This window comes from Scatophagus argus, chromosome 2, assembly GCF_020382885.2.
Source record: "Scatophagus argus isolate fScaArg1 chromosome 2, fScaArg1.pri, whole genome shotgun sequence".
NCBI lineage: Eukaryota > Metazoa > Chordata > Actinopteri > Scatophagidae > Scatophagus > Scatophagus argus.
The window spans coordinates 10,369,658-10,389,573 of NC_058494.1; the positions used below are offsets into that span (position 1 = coordinate 10,369,658).

At 41.3% G+C, this 19,916-nt stretch overlaps 1 protein-coding gene across 4 annotated transcripts in view; it reads right to left on the reverse strand.

The window, feature by feature from the left end:
* The window catches only part of pnpla6 (patatin-like phospholipase domain containing 6), a 28,883-nt gene that overhangs the window by 6,592 nt on the left and 2,375 nt on the right, over positions 1 to 19,916 (reverse strand). For 3 of the 4 annotated variants that reach the window (XM_046408221.1, XM_046408194.1, XM_046408204.1), the window contains exons 2-30: positions 18,114 to 18,202; positions 15,381 to 15,434; positions 15,031 to 15,118; positions 14,843 to 14,925; positions 14,574 to 14,665; positions 14,314 to 14,454; positions 13,959 to 14,118; positions 13,493 to 13,573; positions 12,969 to 13,097; positions 12,742 to 12,822; positions 12,334 to 12,469; positions 12,041 to 12,115; positions 11,012 to 11,112; positions 10,326 to 10,505; positions 9,173 to 9,250; positions 8,799 to 9,004; positions 8,459 to 8,590; positions 8,180 to 8,303; positions 7,470 to 7,583; positions 7,319 to 7,394; positions 7,075 to 7,224; positions 6,857 to 6,920; positions 6,458 to 6,626; positions 6,140 to 6,322; positions 5,764 to 5,882; positions 5,443 to 5,599; positions 5,127 to 5,243; positions 4,921 to 4,990; positions 1,682 to 1,798 (exon numbers count right to left, since the gene is read on the reverse strand). In XM_046408221.1, the coding sequence (XP_046264177.1) occupies positions 1,682 to 1,798; positions 4,921 to 4,990; positions 5,127 to 5,243; positions 5,443 to 5,599; positions 5,764 to 5,882; positions 6,140 to 6,322; positions 6,458 to 6,626; positions 6,857 to 6,920; positions 7,075 to 7,224; positions 7,319 to 7,394; positions 7,470 to 7,583; positions 8,180 to 8,303; positions 8,459 to 8,590; positions 8,799 to 9,004; positions 9,173 to 9,250; positions 10,326 to 10,505; positions 11,012 to 11,112; positions 12,041 to 12,115; positions 12,334 to 12,469; positions 12,742 to 12,822; positions 12,969 to 13,097; positions 13,493 to 13,573; positions 13,959 to 14,118; positions 14,314 to 14,454; positions 14,574 to 14,665; positions 14,843 to 14,925; positions 15,031 to 15,118; positions 15,381 to 15,434; positions 18,114 to 18,161 (3,325 nt within the window). In that variant the 5' untranslated portion in view covers positions 18,162 to 18,202. The remainder of the gene's footprint in view (positions 1 to 1,681; positions 1,799 to 4,920; positions 4,991 to 5,126; positions 5,244 to 5,442; positions 5,600 to 5,763; positions 5,883 to 6,139; positions 6,323 to 6,457; positions 6,627 to 6,856; positions 6,921 to 7,074; positions 7,225 to 7,318; positions 7,395 to 7,469; positions 7,584 to 8,179; positions 8,304 to 8,458; positions 8,591 to 8,798; positions 9,005 to 9,172; positions 9,251 to 10,325; positions 10,506 to 11,011; positions 11,113 to 12,040; positions 12,116 to 12,333; positions 12,470 to 12,741; positions 12,823 to 12,968; positions 13,098 to 13,492; positions 13,574 to 13,958; positions 14,119 to 14,313; positions 14,455 to 14,573; positions 14,666 to 14,842; positions 14,926 to 15,030; positions 15,119 to 15,380; positions 15,435 to 18,113; positions 18,203 to 19,916) is intronic. The other variant, XM_046408213.1, reaches the window with a different exon arrangement.

The window sequence follows — 19,916 nt, forward strand, 5'->3', positions numbered from 1 at the left end:
GAGGAAGGGTGGGGGGATAACATCTCAATAATGTTTGCGTAACGTTTCAGGTTAGTGTCGACACAGACCACAGTCCCAACACCAGAGAGGTCGGACAAAGGAAGGTAGCTGACCCCTGCAAAGGGCAGGACTGTGGTTCTGTTCACCTTTAGACTCTGATGTACACCACTGCAAACCTCATTACCTTGCACAAAGACCCTGTGTGACTTGTGCATAAGGTAAAAAAGTAAATGGCAACCATCACAGAGCACCAAGGCTGTTTGGGTCTCCAAACTATGTCCCAACAACAGTACTTAATAGCATGAAATCATAAGATTTTTCTCCTGATATTTAAGCGGAAACCAATCATGATAATGTGAGGAGAAGAAGCTGCTTTAATTGTCTACATGTCAGAGAAAGAGCAACGCCAAATGTTGCGACAATGTTTGGAGATCCTTCTCTGTGAACATGGCAGGGAAGCACCCAGCCTGCCCTCTCTTGCAACCCAGCACAGTGCCAGCAGGGGGCAGGAGCAGGCCGGGTGCTGCATGGGTTGGAAGGATAAGGAGCACCAGAGAGAAAAGCAAGGGGTGCAATGTGAATGCTGAGGCAGGATTCTTTCACTGAAATATGACTTTAGAGGGATTACTGCCACCTACAGCTTTCCATTTGTTTGCTCTAGAGTTGCTTAAGGGCTTTTATCAGTTTGTACAGGGGCTACAATTGGCAACAGCAGGATCCAGAACACATATTCCTCTAGGATTCAAAAGAAGAAAAAAAAACTAAAAAGATAACACATGCCATCAATATATATTCAAGAGAAATATATAGATTGGCTCACAGTGTTTAACACTGGCATGCACACAGAAGCAAGCAAAGCCAGGGGAGAGGACAGGTATTGTGTGGGAGAGACTGAATGTGGTCCTGGAGGTAGACATGAGTGAAATGAAAGAGAAGCAATTTCACATGGACTTCCTCGTGGAAAACAAGGTGCAATTCAGTCCAAAGGACGGACACACTGGAACCCACCGAAATGCATAATGATCCACAACAACAACAGACAGATGTAATGTTGACGTGGTGCAGCCCTTATTGTCCATGGTGATGCACAAATGTCACCTTCAACTTTATCAGCTTTCTTTTAATCAAAACAAACAGTGCTGTCTGGTCTTTGCACCAGATCTCACACTGAAAGCCTGCTAAACCCAAACCAATCAAGTCTGATTTACGTCAGCCAAGCTGAGCTACCAGCATGTGAGTAACTGTGTTTGTGCACATATATTAGATATACAAGAGAAGGCAAGATTTTAGAAAATGTAGGGGGCCAGAGAAAGCCAAACCTTCATGCGTTTCTCTATGACCCACACGTCCAGACATGCTTTAGCAAACCCTCACATAGAACAGGAAGGTTAAGTTCCTGTTAAGTATGAAACAAAAAGCCAACTGGAGAGAATGATAAATGCTATTCGCTTTTTTTCAATGAAAGATGAGGCACAGATTGGCTCAATCCTAAGACATACAGTGGATTTAGTCTTTCCTTCCAAACCATGGGCTCCCAATGTCCACCTGGTCCGGGGGGGTTAGTTACGAGTGAGAACTTGGGAGGGAGAGGGCAAGAAAGAGGAGGAGGGTAGTCGAGTGGTTGATTGTGGAATTGGGGATGGGGGAGGAGGTTTTGGTGTGCGGGTGTTTAAAATCTGACCTGGGACATTGTTAACATAGCAACCATCCACAAGCAAGTGGCCATCCTTAGGGTCGCACAGGGGAGGTAAATAGGGGGTGTAGGAGGCACTGGCTCTAACATAGCGCCAGACACAACCTGTCAGGAAATGGAGATGAAGAAGGAGGAACACGTCAAATGTGGGTCAGACTCCATGTCACAGATGGAAAGAGCGAGACAGAGAGAGATACGGAAATAGAGAGGAGTAAGGAAGAAATAGAGAGAAAGAAATGCCCACAACATAGAGGCTAGTCCCATAAACCTGCCATCTGATAGATGGAAATTGTTTGGACTGTCTTACCTGCCAAGGTATACAGCAGATGTTAGTGAGCACATTGCCTGTCTCGCTGTCTAATATACTGAATGAGGAGAAACTTACACAACTTAGATTTAACTCCTATTAACTTCTAAAGTAAATCTTACCTGCCAATACTTAGCTGCTGTTTGGACAAACTGTTTCACCAGATGTCACCATTTACACTAAATTTATGAAGACACCATTTTATTGACAGTAAAATGTCAAATTTAACAAACACAGTAACTAGTAACTAATATATGCTGCTATTTTGCTGTCCTGGGAGAAAGCCTCTAGATGCCTCAGGTCAACCTGGATGTCATGCTAACGCCAGGTGTAAACAGCTTCATAGAGAAGGAGAGAGAGTGCAATAAGCTGCCAGGAGTGGGACAGAGAGGAAGGGCAATACAGTGTCGACAGAATTATTTACTCATGCCTATGACGTCTAACCGAAATGCAGAAAATTCTAATCCAATTTCAAATACAAGCATACCCCCGGGCCTACTCTACAGCCAAGTGAATTTAACTATTTGAAGGCTATTGAAGGAAGTATAGCTGACTTTCAAGAAACCAAAATATAAACACAACAAAATTTTGTGAATGAGCTACAAACCACACAATTAAGGCTAACATCACTAAAACCAGTGTGTGATATAAATGACAAGAAGTCTGACAGATGAATGACACTAAATGCATGTAAACTAGCTTTACAACCTAACAGAAGTGATGCAAGGTTTGTTTGATGCGTTCAATGAGCACATTTAAAAAAAAAAAAAAAAAAAAAAAAGAGTATTAGCTTTGTTAGATATCAGGTCTGACAAGCAAGGTGGGCAGCAGACAAGCAGAGAAAGAGAGAGACGGAAACAGCGAGAAAGAAGGAGAGCGAGAGGAATAAAAAGAGAGACAGAGTCCACTATGTCAAGAAGTGTTGGGAGCTTAACTAAATTCTCCAAACTGTCAAATGAAGAGAAAATTGCAGGGGGAGCTGCACAAGGTTTCACAGGAAAGTTCTGCGATTTGAGTTTAGTTTCAGATCTCAGTCTTGCTAGTTTTTCCCACTGCCTAAAACCAAAGGATGTCATGCAAAGCCACGACACTGAAGTAACTTACACCAATAACAATTGCATACATTTGCTCTTTTTTTTTTTTTTCTTTTCAGTGGCGGGAGCCAAAGTGACATACTCGGAATAGCACCACTCTAGCGATGTCTGACAAAAGCACACCAGGGAAAAACTACAGAAAGCACAGACTGGAGGTAAAGGAATGAGAGAAACAACATGGAATGTCATTAAGGAGTGATGGGGGGAAAAGCAAGATGGAGTGTTCTGGATCCTACATGTTGATATGGATGAGGGAGGGGAATAAGCATTTAGTGGTCAACGACTACACGTGTTATTTTGTCTACGACGTAGCCAACAGATGGGCAGCTCTGTGATGTCTCTTTATGTACAGAAAGACCTGACATAAGATACATATATACACACAGGGCATAATCTTATAGATTTAGACACAAATGTGGTGGACAAGAAAATGATGATAAAACTACAGCTTCATCAATTTAGCATATGAAAAGAAGGAAGCTAAGAAGAGCGAAGAAGAGGCATTTATCAGAGAGAAAAGAAAGTAAATTTTTACAAGAAAGAAAGAAACTAATGCAGCATAGAGAGGTAAATGAAGGGAACAATGAGACAGACAGAAGATAAGACTTTGCTCTAGCTGTTAGTTCATACACATGCCAAGATGCAATCACAGTGTTTCCCTGCAGGACTCAGGCCTGCAAACCCCTCAAATCCAGTAATCACCTTAAATTCTGCTAGTCTCTGCAGTGAGATTAGCAATGCCTCAGTTTGATTCACACAATTACAAATTACAAGGTTTTATTACAGTGACTATGCTACACCAATGGGCTACACGGCAAAGAAAATGTCTGGACAACACACAGGATTTGTGGGGTTCGTTGGGTGTCCTTTCAGGCTATATCTACTTTAGCTAATGTTAGTGATGGTGCAAATTTTATGCAAATCAAACAGAACACTTTTGCCTTCATACCAGCTAATACAGACATAAGCATAACAACATCTACGCAGTGTTTTCATTTGTACATTTTTCATGAAACTCTTTCTAAGCCTTAAGCTGTGCGACTTACTCCAAACCAGACTGAAACTGGTATGTCAAAATAGTTCCAGTAACTTTTACTAGTATTAACGCTTCTTGTCGCGTACAACTTGTTTACTTTCAGAGAGACTTGCTTCACTTCCTGAAGTGGACACATCTACATTATATTAACTATACTAGCCGTTACCAGCAGCAGTTTTGAGGACACATCGACTTCAATTTAGTTCGGAGTATACCCGCCTTAAATCATAAATCTGGAAGCATGCATTCCAGTAATTGTTGATGGAGCACAATCACATTAATTCTTTGAGTGCTGCTCCAGGTTGTGCCATCTAATACAATATTTAAGGACTTGTATAAAAAAAAAATGCCACAGCGCCTAAAGTCATTTCAGAATGTAACTGAGTTCAACAACATGTCAATATATTCACTTAGGTAATAATAACTTCAGTTGCTGTGCCATTTTATTTCTGACTGACTGCTGCACGCTTTACTCACTGTTCAACTGCTTAATTTGTAACATAAATTGATGACAATGCCAATTTCACACATTAGTTCTCTGTCATTCAGAGCAGTATTATTGATTGAGTTGTGTTAAATGTTAAAACTTTAACGATTACTCATGCCCTTTATTGCATATGTCTATCAATATGTGGGTGTTTGTACTTATGTGTGCTCATCTCAGACACTGATGTACCAAAGTACTGTCTCGGACTTGTCTAAAGCTTGAAAAAAATACATTTAGCCAATCACAACAGTAATATGTCAGAGATGGGTGTTGGCCCCTGCAGTCAGCTCAGCTGTCACTTACCATCCTGGTGAACACGCATGGCTGAAGCCGTGATGTCAGTGGTGACGTTGAAGTATGGCAGCCACAGATCCTAAGGATACAGTCATAAACCACATTATTATTTTACAGGTGACTGATTCGAAAACATGACCGTCTTGTGTTCTGGCAGAGTTTATTGCAGCGGGAAATAAATATTCTACTAAATTTTGTTGTTTCGTGTTGCTCACCTCAGCTTGCTTATCCTGGAACACCTTATAAATGCTGGTGTTGAAGGCAGAACCAGAGAACATGGAAGTGATGGGATAGGTCAGATCCAGGACTGTTTTAAATACTGAGTTCATTGCCTGTCGAGGAAAGCAAAGAAATGTAAGATGAGACGTAACTCAATAGTTTTTTCATTTCTCATCATTTACATTCTCCTAGACTTTGAATTGAAGGCTGCTTGATGTTTTTATTTTAATTTTAAGAGTAAAGTTAAAAAATCTTATGTTACACAAATGAGCAAGACAGAAATGGCTGAGTATTGGATTCATGGTGCTGCACCTTGGACCACTCTCTGGCTCTCTGCTTGGTTCTGACGGCACTCCTCTCCTCGGCGTACAGTGCCCCAATGAATGAACCGATTGAGGTACCACCCACTATGTCAATAGGAATCCCCGCTTCCTCCATAGCTTTGATCACACCCACGTGAGAGCAGCCTCTTCATAAGGAAAAACAAACATGTTTGACAGTTGCTGACACATTACATAACACTGGCATCATGTTGGTAGACTCCTTTGTTATTATTACAAAACACTAAGACTTATGAGACCCAAACTGCTCTCTACATGTCTGTACTGACAGCAGTGGCTTGGCCCTGCTCACCTGGCTCCACCTCCTCCCAGCACCAGGGCGATGCTGTTTCCAGTCAGGACTCGGGCCAGCCGAGAGAAATCACTGTGCCTGTCTGCAGTTTTCTCAAACACCTTCTCATATACTTCCCTCTGCACAAACATGACACACAAAAGCCAGGTAAAGGGTCAACTTTCATGTTAACATTTAGCAACACAACAATGGTATTCTTGCACATTTTTCATACTATAACTGCACTGATTTATCACATCATCATTTCGTGGCTGCGTTATTAGTTTACATTTATGAATGAGTGGCTAATCAATTTTATTGTCCAGGAGGTCACCTGATTCTATCCAGTATAGAAAACCATAATATAACATCAATGACAGGAACTTTTGCTTAGTACCAGCTTGCTGGGGCTGCGTCTGGAGAAGACTCTGCGGGGACATTTGAGGTGCAGATGCCCGGAGCACCAGCTGCGCATGTTGAGCCACTCTACTGTCCTGGAGGGGCCCGGTCCGTCCTCTTTGTGCAGGAGGACCAGTTGCTTCAGCGCCCGAACTGCTGTGTTCTCCAGCATCTGCTCCAACTGGAGGGGCAGAGAAGAGAAGGGAAACAAGAGTTAGTATCCTCAAGAGTTGTACCTATTTTTATTTGAAAGGTTTGTTCGTTACTGGAAATATCTTCGCACTACGTGTTTCCTCTCCTGGACACACACACGTACCTCTCCCAGGGTAGGCTCTTGGTCCCCCAGACCAACAATGAGGATGCAATCAGCCTGGCGGATGCAGCGCTGAGTCCATGGAGTCATGCTGTTATCAGTCTGGTACAAGACGATCCGATTGATGTCCTCCTGCTGGGCCAGCCAGCCAGACAGACGGTACTCATGGATACTGATGGATACAGAAGAAAAGCAGGGATGAGGATATGGAATGATGAAAGGAATAATGAATATGGAAATACAGGAGAGGGATACACAGAACAACAGAGACAAATCTAACTAAATTTGGAAAACAAAGGAGAGTGGAAGGTGATGCAGGTGCAGGGTGCAGTTGGAAAGTGCTAGTGATGATGCGTGATAAGAAAAAAAGAACTGAAATGTTTTTTTGGTTGTCTCACTGACCTGTCCAAAGCAGAAGCACCAAGTCGCTCCCTGATTATGTCACTGGTTAACAGCAGAGTGGGGCCTGCAAGTGTCAAGCAGAGCGAGTGTAAAATGTATGACAACAAACATACAAAGTAAAGAATGTACAACTTCCAGATGTGTTTTCAAGTTTATGTTATTTTATCATACTGTAATGTATACATCTTGTATAACCGGGAGACTAAACAGAAACCAACCAATGGCATTGAGGGCATGGCTGAGCTCCAGGTTGAACGCGTTGATCGGCACCTCATCACACACAGGCAGAACAGCCACGGTGGAGAGGTTGCTGGCTGGGTTGGTGACATCGGCACTGGCTGTCATACCGGGCAGACTCAAGGCTGAACCTGGAAGAAGGAACAAAGTGTGTGGATGGAGTGGATCAAAAACATACAAACATACATTTATATGCACATAAAAGGCTTTTTATCATCTTCGTACCTGAGAAGGGCCCGCGGCCCTGCTGTAGGTTCCCCAGAATCTTCTGGCCTAACAAGTGGATCAGCCTTGTCACCACCTAATCAGACACAGAGCATCAGTACCATTTCAGCTGTACGCACAAACACAATCAGATCAAGACAAATTTACTGACCTGAGGATATCGTCTTTTGATGTTGTTGAGTGTTCCCTCAGGCAGTTTGACCAGCTCTGTGTCTCGTACAGCGTGGACGGTGGTGGCTCTTGGCTGTCTGGTCAAAGCCTCCACCTAAAGAATAAATCAAGACCAAGAGATCTTTCAGAACTAAAAAACATAATTAAATCAATAAGGTAATAATAATGATGGAGAACTGATCACCATTCAAGCAAGATGAGTTTGTCCTTTCAGTCAAAATGGTGGACAAATATTTGAAAGTACTAAGTATATAGAGTATACAGTCTTTTTCAACCACTAATTATCTAATAACTACTATTATTAAATAATCCAGTGTAAGAAAGACAAGTTTTGTAAGTTTAACAGCTGGGCACAAGTTGTTACACTGTTGTGTGTGCTTAATAATAGACCAGGACTGAGGCACAAATCTATTTGTGACATCACAAATCATGTTTATGGGCTCCGCCTCTTGAAATCAGATTTTCACTGAGCGGAGAGAAAATGTATATTCTCAACAATAAATGTGAAAACAGCTTTCTAATGTTAGACTCATCATACAGATAATTCAGCACAATGAAAGTCAAATGCCCAACTGTCAGAACTAGAAGAAAACTTTCATCATTCTCAGCTCCATTTTTAATTTTGATAGCTGAGGTTTCTTTTACCCATAGGCAGAATGGTATTGTGACTGAAGGGAGCCTGGTTCTCACCACTCCGATGAGGTCTCCTCTGCCGTATTCCCCAACTAATTCCTTCTTGCCATTTGCCTTGCGTATGACTGAACGTAGACGTCCATTCAGAACAATGTAGGTGCAGTCTGACTGGTCGTCCTGTCTGTAGATATGAAGAGAAAAAACACAAATATTACAGCAGCCATTACAACTAAACTATAAATGAAAACACAGAGTTAATGAATCTGACGCTGAGTTGCACAAACAAGCAAAATATTTGTCTGTATGTTCATCCAGGAAAAAGCTGAAGTGGGATACCTGTAGAGGGCTCTGCCGGCCTCCACAGCCATCCAGTCGATAGCAAAGTCCATCTGCCTGACAAAAGGTGACATGCGGATGGCCACCGTGTGAGCCGCACTCAGCACCACACTGGGCTGCTCCCTCATGATCCTACAGGGGGCAGCACACAACAGAGACACAAACATGAGCCATACTGACTATATAGATTTTTTTCTTTGTAAGCAGATGTTTTCTTTCAAAAATGCAGATGAGGCACATAAATTGATTTAATGATATGTCTGTGGAGAGCAGAGTGTACTCCATTAACTGTGGACTGAAAAATCAGGAAAGAAAAAAAACAAACAAACGACTGACTCACTCGTAGAAATCCGACTTTGAAATCTTGAGATAAGTGCAGTCTCGGATGGCCTTGATGGTGAAGATGAGGGGCTCTCCTGTGAGCACAGCGAGCTGACCCACCATCTCCCCTGGGTGGGTCACAAACAAGCAGACGGCTTCCTGCTTGTTAATCATTCTCTGGTAAACATGGAGGCAACCAGACAGGACAAAGTGCAGACTCACATCCTAAAAGAAAAGAGAAAAGAGAAAAAGATGAAAATAAGCACAATAAAATTTGCCAGATAATACAGGAGTTACTACATGTGATTGCTGCACTTGCTACAACTATTATGATATGCTAAAGAGAGGCAGTTTAGTCCATTATAGGTTTTCAAAAAGGGGTCCAATGTGTACCTGGTCTCCCTGTCTGGCTAAGACGGCTCCAGCTTTCGCATGGTGAAGAGTAACTCTCCCGTTTAACAAAGATGGGTCCTGGATTTAGGAATGAAAGACAGAAAAAAGGTCAAAAAGGTCAAAAAGAGATTATAAAAGAGAACACAGCTGAAGAGCAGTGCAGCTGAAATGTCTTCATTCTCCTTTGTGCAAGCTGCAGACGATGCTGCAACTTTTATTTCGTCTATCTTGCTTTGATCTAGTTACACCATCATCATGTTTTGAAATGCTGGGTCTTGAAATAACTACTCTGAAAGCACCCCACATTGCATCAAATGCATGTATACAACTTCCTACCAGATTTACTCCTGGGCTAAAATCTGCATTTGAATTCAATCTGCAGTTGAGGCTTTTTTTTTTTTTTTATCAAGTGTGAATTTTCTAAATGATCGATGCAAAGTGTCTGCAGTTCAGAATACAGTTCAGTTGTTGTTTATGCATTCTAAAGTATTTTTAAAGCTTGTTTAGGCTGCATACTCTGTTACCACTTTTCTACCAAACACACAGGAACATCTCATGTCTCAACATTTAAGAGACTAACACCGCAGTCTCCCTCCCTCCCCTCAACTATAAACCAGGCACAGCTTCTGTGCTGACTGACCCTCTTCTGAAGTCATAATCTGTCAGAAGATGCTCCAGCATGATTTGCGACAATGTACTGAATAAATAAATAATAATAATAATGAGCCTATAATCATTTCTTAGTGTTGTCATACAGTATATAACAGGCTTGACTGAGCACAACATGCACAAAGCAAGTTGTAATTTACTTGTTATAGTGTGACTTAAAAATGGACAAAGAAATGACTGTTGATAACATTTTATAATACCATTGGATGTAACTGAAGAATCACAATAATGTGTAAATGACTGGACATTATGTCTTCGGTGCTTTAACTATTGTACTCTGGAAGGTGCCGCCAGTGTGATGAATGTGCTTTCTATATCCAGATGTCACTGACAAAGAAGCATTTTTCTTGATGTAAACACTAGGAAATTTTATTAAACGCTTGTGTTTGATTTTGGAAAGAGCTTACATAGAAACCCAGTGGGTTTAATTACAATGCTAAAAATGAATATACTTCAGGTCACATAAACAACGAAACAAACAAACCTCAATCCTCATGAGCTTGAGGACCTCCTTCTGAGCTTCCTCAAACAGAGCAGTACTGGATCGACTGGATACAGGTGTGAAAATATTGTCCACTCCTGACTCTTCCTCTGGATACAGATAGATCCCTGAGGGAACCTCATCTACTGTCACCCTCCTCTCTCGCTGCTCCTGGGATACAGACTGTAATGATAGAAAAAGATGTTTGATGAGGCTCAGTCTCCTGCTGAAAACAGAAGATCAGTTCCTACAAAATAAAACATGAATAATCCTGATGAGATGCTTACCTAAAACTTCATCTTAAAAAAAAAGTGTCTGATAATATCATATACGTAGCCGTGTCTGACATCACAAACAATTAACAGAACCAAAACTAATATACCTGTAAAGTTTTGGAACAACAAAAATATTTTAATATTACACAGCAGAAAGCAAAGAACACGGGACGTTCTTCTTTGTCTACAGAAAAACATTAGATTGAACAGAACAGTAGAACAGTAGATTGTTTTTAATACCATTTCATTTTTTGTGACAAAATGTAAAATATTTGGGGCATTTGGTTTACTATGTTGTTATTCATGTCCCGTAGTGGACATCTTTGCTTTTATTCTGCTGCAATCATCCTATTATATGTCAATTACGTCAACCTTATCTTGTTTGTGTGTCTCAAGAGTCTGCAGTCCACTGACCCGAGTAAAAGTAGGAGGAGTGTTGCCATCCTCTGCAGAGACGGAGATCCGTCCCCTTTCATAGGCCATGTCAAAGTCTGATCTCAGACTTTTCTGTATACCTGCACAAACAAAATGTAGCCTTCTTCAGCCTTTTATCCACATTCTGCTGTTGTTAGGATGCATGTTTAAAAGAAAAAATCACCAATCCTTCATTACAGAAGTTTTTATAAACCAGAAAAAAAAATTACATGTTGGACACACAAGTCTTATAAATGGCTCAAAATTAAAAACACATTTTTTAACCACATATGTTCATTTTTTAGGGTATAAACAAGAGTAGGAATGTAGGAATACAGCATCTACAGGATCAACAGATCAAACTCTTCTTTGATCAGACAGTTTGAATTACGTTTCATTTTGAAGTTAGAGAGATTTTACAGACAGCGGGGCAGGGAGCTTAACGAGCTCAAAACAAATAATTCTGCATGTTTAGCATGATGAACTCATCTGCCTTTACTGTCATGTGGATATTACAGAATACTAAGTTAGCAGCCAGACTGAAGTTTGCCCTCACTTCATTCTGTCATGTCAGGCTTTTTAAACATGACTTCACTGCTGGCTATCATGTTTCAACATCTGGGTGTTCAGAGCCATAAATCTCTCTGTGCTAACATGCTGTTACCTGCAGATTGTTGAGATAGCTCAGTCTGCCTTCCCAACTGCACTGTGCATCATTTGACTAACTGTTCATACATGTCCATAGTTTGAATAAAATGCTTTCATTATGAATGGTGTAAACATGCTCAAAAACTAAGAAGAGCTCAGTCCTTAAATCACTCAACAACCCTTTTGTGATGGCACACGTGTCCTTAATTGGAGTGGATATTTCATCAGATCATCTTTGATGAATATCTGTTCCCTCAGGCATGTTTCTATGTAAGGCCTTTCTCAAAAGAAAACTATATACAGCTAAAACACATCCTGTCAATTAGTAAAACTAAAGAAAATGAAGAAAGTCCCCCTCTCAACAGGAGAGAAGTCCCTCACCCGCAATGTCCACAGGCATAGAAATGGTCCTGCTAAGAGTTGGCACTGTTGCTCCATCTCTCCCTTGTTCCCCTCCTGTGCACACAGTGAACCACAGATGCAGAATTTAACAAGCAAACAAGCACAAAACTAACACAGGAGGGAACTGGAGAGTCAAGACAGAAACCAATAAATACATAATTCAGATTAATTCTCTCAACCTCTCAGAACGACTTTAGCTGTATTTCAGAGCTAATCATTTACAAACAAGATTCAATCATCCTATTACAGTTGTTCTAGATCTCTCTCCCTACCTGTAGCTTCACCCTTAATGGCAGCTTCCCGGTGCTCCTCAGGCACGGTTAGACTGCCGAAGCGCTTGCCATGGCGGATGGGACTGGTGCGAGTCGGGTGAGGAGACGGGGGTGGCAGGCGCGAGGGCTGCATTTCCTGCGCAGAGCAAGTGGGAGTGGTATATGTTATGATGTGTGCGTTCATTTGTGAATGTGTGCGTGTGATGGGGGAGAGTGGCAAAAGAGATACATTAACATTTAGAGACTCAAATCATAATCAAAACAGTGAGTGAACTGAGCTAATGATGTAAAATTCCCAATAAATGCCAAACCACATCACCCACAGATGTTTGTATGGGACAGTATGGTGTACTGTGGGTATGTGAGAGTGTGTGTGTGTGTGTGTGTGTGTGTGTGTGTTAAACTCACATGGCTGAAGAGTTCATTGGTCAGCCCCAGGTAGTTGTGCAGTGCGAGGACCGTTACTCTCTGGAGGCGAACCATGATAATCTGAACAGATACAACAGGTATCATTTGACATATTACAATGCAAACTGAGGACTCTATCAAAACAGTTTTATGAGTGTATACATCCATGAAGCATTCATGCATTCATGCAAAATAGAAGCCATAAAAAAATAAAAACCATAGCTCACCTGTACTACCCGCACCAGGCTCTCAGGGTACTTCTCAAATATGGAGAGAAAGGCTTCTACGGGTAAACGGAGAACAGTGGAAACCTCTGCAGCACGTGCTGACACCGTTCTGTAAGGCTTCTGGTGGCCCTGGATACAAACATCCCATAAAAATCTTCAGATTTTTAGAAGCTCCGATGTGGAGGCTCGTCTTCATCACGGCAATTCATCTACTAACGTTGCTTTGAAAATGGAAATCTTTATTTATTTATTACTCCTTATTTGTGATGAACATCATACTGATTCCATCCACTCTGTACAGGATTTTCACTGCATTACAGCTAAAGATCAATGAATGAGTCATGTGTAGGCCAGTGGAGGAGGCTGGATGAGTCAGATGGTAAATGAGTGTGTGGTGGCCAACTCACTCATATCCATGACTGAATCTTATTCAGTGTGCATCATGTGTGTACTGGGTGTGTGCGGGTTTGACGCAGCACCCACGCCACTGCAGATTTGTGCGTATGTGTGTGGGTGTGTCCTACCGTGATGACATCCAGGATGCTGAGGAGGCTGTGGACACTGTCTCCTGGGTAAACCTCCTTCACCACACTTTCTTTGCCATCCTGGAAGACAGAAATAAGACATGACTATAATAGCTACATTTAGTTTTACCGATATGCATAACAGCTGCATTGAAATCTCTACTGGGGCAAATATCCCACTTAAGATGTGTTAAATGCCATTGAGACTGGCTGTATAATACTTATTACAGTCATTAAGAGAGCAATCTTTTCTAAAAGCCATATTACCCTAGTTCCTTAATGCGATTATCTAAGTCGGATGTTGATACTAATTTGTTGAAAAAAAACAAAACTCCCTCACAGTTAAGCCCTTTAGGGGATTTGCTCCTGTAAGTTTTAACTGCTTTAAACCATATTCTCAAACACAAAAAAAAAACTCTTAAATGTGTGAAATTCATAGGTTATTATAATATACAGCTATGCATACCGCTCCAGTAAGGCACAATTCTAGTTTTCCATCCTGAACAACGTAGATGCTGCTGTCAGGTTGGCCTGGCCTGAAGACGTACTCCCCTTGTTGGAACTGCACAAACACCATGTGTTTGCACAGCTCTAGGAAGAGGGGCTTCTCAAAGTGACCCAGCACACTGCGGTGAAGGACAACACAGGGGTTAGGAGGTTTGTACATACACACAAACAGGTGTGTACATGTGTGAGTCCGTCAAGCCATGTGTAGCAGAGATACCCGTGTTGCTCATCTGAGTTGCTGCTCAGTCATGTAAATCAAATGTAATGTATCTACACGTCTGGGCCTTCACACAGATGTGACAAGATCAACCTACCGGACATTTTTGAGCATGTAGAGCACCTCAGAAGGGAGATGGGAGTTGGCCACATCAAACTCTGTGAGGTCAGCCTCCAGCACTGAGGGAGGAGGCTCCTTGGCCTGTAGGGTGGGCACCTCCTTCTTAAAGCGTAGGATCCTGCGTGGCAGAAAAATAGGAAGACAGCAGAATGAGATCAACAGATGAACCACTGATGGTGAACTGGTCATGACAGTAACATAAGCTTTATTGTGGTGAGAGCAAGCTTTCTGGTGTACTTTTTGGCAATGTTGAGCATCTTCTGCTTCTTCTTTAGGCGTGGTCGAGAGGACGAGGATGTACCCACCAAGGAAGAGGTAGACTGCGAGACCTGAATATGAGAAATATGGGGAAATATGTTGGTTTAAATAATATTCACATGACACTGCTGTTGTAGCAGAGAAATGACATGTATTGTAAGTCAGAGTCAGAATCTTATGATAACTAAAACACTGATTTGCATACTGGCTGTTGAAGTATTTACATTTTCTTTCAGTCACACACTCACTTTCCGCATGATCTTTCGCCCATAGAACATGACTTTGTCCCTCTTGCGAAAGCGGTATTTGGGTGCCTCCTGAGCTTCTAGGTCTGTGAAAAATGACAAATGAAAATTTACCACAGATCACAGCTATCAGGACTATCATTACATGTTCTCAGAGTAGTGGTGACATGGGGATCTCAGCAATTACTGACTTCGTAGCTGAATCCTCCGCAAGATGAAGAAGATGAGGATAGCGATGAGGACTATGGCGATGCCTGCGCCAATCACCATCCCCACCATCTGAAAAGAACCAACAAAAGAGGAAGAGAACTGCAGCACTTGAATTATATAAACTTGTTTTGATGTATCAAAAATAAATCATTATTAAATCTACATGCATGTCTTTTCTAAACATTACTGAGCTGAATTTTAATTTCGTATTTTCTGACTTTATTCTCTTCCCGCTGTTTAAATATGCATAGCAGTAGCACAGTTTCATGCAGGGGTGACCTAATAGCTAGTGTATGAATGCAGTATGAATGTGTATCTCAATGAAACTCACCATGCTCGTCTGTAGTTCTTCCTCCACAAATGTCTTGATGTTATTAAACCCGTCCTAAAGTAGCAGAGAAAGAAAATATTAATTCAAACAAACAACTGAAACATCTACAGGCAGCATGCTAGATGCTTGGTGGCCTGCTGGTATACCTGCTGGTTCCTACAGTACAGTGAGACTGAAACACTGAATCTGTGCCTGAGGGCTTCAGTTCCACTGAAGTGTAATGGAATGTGGGAATAAGGCATTTGCCCTGGAGGCAGGAATGTGTGGCTATCGGTGCCAGGGAAGTGAGAGCAGAAGGGGATAAAGAGGTAGCATCCAGATGTGGTGCTGCTGGGTCCACATGCTACACACAAACTGTTGCACTGAAAAGCAGGATGGTGCTGGGATATACCAAAGAAGCTCTTAATAGGAAGAACTCCCACTCACTTGAACTGATGTAGGAGGCACTTCCAAAATGAATAGGGTCTTATGGAGCCCAAAATGTAACTTTTATTGTGTAAATTTTTTTTCTGCCAACTTTCTTTATGTTTCCTATATAAGCGGTATAGACAATAGTTACCATTCCATTAGATTAGATTTTCACTGCTTTTTTGTAATGAAATACATTTCTGTATTATTATTTAAGTGTTCAATACATTTTTCATCAAGCACAAAGTTTGTGTTTTGTTTTAACCGCGTTTCAAATTTGGGAGTTTCGTCAAGAAGTACGTGTAAACAATTATTTTAGCCACTTTGCTCGATTCACTCCCGTTCATCAAGGACTATCTCACCCCCTACGTGAACTGCAGCCAACTTTCAGTAAAATGGGATTAATAGGGAATGGACAGGCTGTCTGTAGAAGGGCTGAGGGTGTACATAGGTGAGTGAAGTTTCTCTATGAATGTATCTAATCCAAACTGTGACTGCAGAGAGTGTACAGATACTGTGGCCAAGATACATTTGTTTGTTTTCCTACCAGTGGATCCAGGGAATGCAGATGACACCAAATTCTTGCTTAATGTTAGCTGGAAAAACTGAAAATAAATGTCAATGCCACCGAAATGTCTGCAGGTCACTTTACAAGATAACCTCTGCTGAATTCCTAATGTACTCCAGTGGCTGGGGCAGTCCATTCTAGCTTTGAATGAGCAGTAATATGGTCTCCTGCTGCTAGGATGTAGCTTCTTTACAGACAGACAAGACCCATAGGCTCACAACAAAATCTAATGAAAAGTGACAGAGCTGGACTTTGGGTAATGCAGGGGGAGGAAGATAGCAACTAAGCATGAAAGAAACCCAGAAAATACAGATAAGAGACAAAGGCACAAAACAAGGAGGAAATGGCTAATTTCTAATCATGTGATCTAATCACGCTCATCGTCGAGCAGCTAAACAGAGCCAGTATACTCATAGAAAACAGAGTGGTTGTTATTTTGGCCTAATTAAAGAGACTTTTATGATTTAAGCTCAGTAACATCAAATTAAGCAACTGTTTACTCATCAAAGCAATTCTGTCGGTACAGGGAGCAGAAAATTCCTGTTTGTTTAAGTGCCTGTGTGTATGTTTGGCTAGTAAGCTATCAGATATGGCCTGTAAGGGTAATATGTTTTTAGTGTTGTGGCTGACAACCCCTGAGACTACATATCTGTTATCAGTGGTGACTGATTATTGCGTGAGGAGCTAAGGGGTATTTGGCAGTGAAAGGCCTAAGCTGGACACTGGGGATATTGACACAGTGGCTGACAGAGAGGGTGAGTGCATGGAAAATGTTCACACGTGCAATTTAGAGTGTTAGTGTGTTGGATCCAATGAACTGACAAGTTGAAAGTGAAACTAAAAAGCAGAAGAATTTGTTAGATTGGGTACAGTGCTGGTGGGCTGAGTGCCATAAACAAAGTTTTACATGCTGCTGTGCCTATGAGAATATCGTCACATGTCCTCACACGACAGACAAAATGACGAGTTAGGACATATCAGAAAGACATTTAATAAAGTGCATCTCTCTACTAGCACTGTAATCTTGGTCGATTTACCTACTCTTCTAACAACCGATTAGTTGATAAGGGAAAAAGTTTGTTATTATTGGTATTTTTTAATCAGATTCCCAATAAAATAATTTTTAAATGCCCTATTTACTGAGCTAACAGTTTGCAACAGACAAATAATGCAAAAAGGGAAGCACAAAATCCATAATGATCTGGGGAAAGCTGCTTCACTGTGGGAGCATTACGATCTGCGTGATTGTGGTCATTTAAAAACTGTTACAGTCAGCTGGGAAAGCCCAGCAACATGCATCTGACCCAATGCTGGGAAAGAGCATGTTGAGTTTGACGCTAGTTAGCAGATGGTTGGCTGTTATGAGCTGCTAAGCTGCAATTGTGTTGTTTACTGCTAGTTGGCTGCAATGAATACAGTGTAATTGACACTAATGTAGTGACCTATTTTTAATATTTTCTCATTAGCTAATATAAGAAATCAGTACAGAGCTTTGGTCTAGTGTAGGACCACTAAGTTCACAGATCGTGGATTTTTTATTTGTGGCAGTTTTTTCTGCGTGTCTAGAGGAGGCCTTTTGTTTTATTTCACAAGGATGAATATTTCGTAGTACAAATTAGGTTTCACCCATTTCTGTTAGTGCTCTTAACAACGTCCAATGGCACATGCATGTTCCAGAGCTGCACTTACTGTACTTGTATTGTAATGTACACTGTGCGTTTCATCATTATGCAAATAAATACAGTGAACAAACTGACCTCTGGGTTCTCTCCATGGACCTCTTGTTCCGAGGTACTCTGTCCCATTGTAACCCTGTTTCTTCATAGGGATGGTCCATCAATGGCCACTGCAAACAGACACACATTCATACTCAACAGACCTTTATCGAGGAAGACACTTTGACATGATGAAAAGCAGAGGCATGAATACAAAAGCCAGTGATGGCTGAATTTCATTTGCCTGCTCCTAATATTAATCATGCTGGCTCACTGTCATGGCTAACAGGGACACTTAGGACAGAACCTTTGTTAGCGTTATTATTCACATCTGTGATTTTCCTACTGTAACAAATCAAAATGTCTGCTGTGACAAAAAAGGTCTACCAATGGGGAAAACATGCCTGTGTCTGTTCACTTATGCAAAAACATGTACAGAAATGAAAATCTCTTTCCTGGTTTCTCAGCTGCATTCATGGAAAGGTGCCACCTTACTTGTAGGAACTCAACATTATCAGACACCCACTAACACCTCAAGAGGAGTTTCATTGTGGCTGTTAGGAAATGTCTGGCTATCAAGGTCTTCCTCATTTCCTGTGACCTACAAAATTAAATTACGGCACGGCTTTCAGTCATACCAAGAAAATGTCTGGTAACATGGACATTTGTGCACATAAACAGACATTACATTTCTCCTCTGCAAAACCAGGAAGGAGAACCCACCAAACCGGGTTAATGAGAGAGAGAACAAAAAAGTTTGAAAGACTTTGCTGATATTCTTAAAGACTGTAACAAACACACTAAATCTCTCCTTAAGATCGATTTAACTGAGTAACAGATTCAGAGAAGGATCAAATTATTGCACCCTAGGACACCACACTGTTGAGGATACTGGGCCAGGCTTTGTCTGTCACACACACACACAGCAGGCTATCTTGATAATAGATAAAAACCTATCCAGATGGTGATAACCCCTTTCCCTTCATTTATCCATCCATTCACCTCCCTATGAGATGATCTCCTTATTGTTCCAATTACTTGTATTGGGGATTTAAGGAGAACATTTAAGGCAACACAATAAAAAAAAGAAAATTTGTGGGTACAGATTTTTTCTATAGTATCTCTTCTTTTTTTGGTAAAGCTTCTGAGCATGCTGGGTTCGCCCAGTATAACTAGAATCCTCTGATGCTGGTTACTGAGCTACTGTACTGAAGCAATAATTCCTAAAGTTCATCCAGGCTGGCTACATACCACCTCTCTGCCAACCTCTGCCAGTCCTGACTGATTCAGCTGACACAGGCATATGTGCAGTGGCTGGGACAACAAGCTTCATTCACCGTCTGCGAACAAATAAACAGCTATGCTAGCTTAGCCCACTGAGGCTCACCGATTTCCCCCTCCTACTCTGACAACTCCAGCAGAAAAGGGAGCCTGGAGGGAAAAAACAAGCTGGCTAACATCAGGGAATCTGTGTTTGCTGAGGGCATACAAAGTAGGCTAAAGCACTTGCATGAAGAGGCCTTTAAACAAGCAAGTGTCTCATGGCTGATAGCACTGAACACCATTAGAGGAAAGAAATAATCATAACCAAGATCAGATTACAAATAGGCTTTTTTCCCCTTTGTCCCAAGTATTCATCTAAAGGATTTCGAATGTATTTCCATACTGACAGATGGGGGGTTTGGTGTACATTTTAGTTTGACAATACACTGTGATGCCATTATGTCACTCACTATGGTTGAATACTGCTGATAAAAAAAACAAAACCTTTTGTTTAATTTGAAGATGGACTGCAGCTAGCATTTATTCAGTTAATAAATCAACAACAATAACTGACTTAGATTA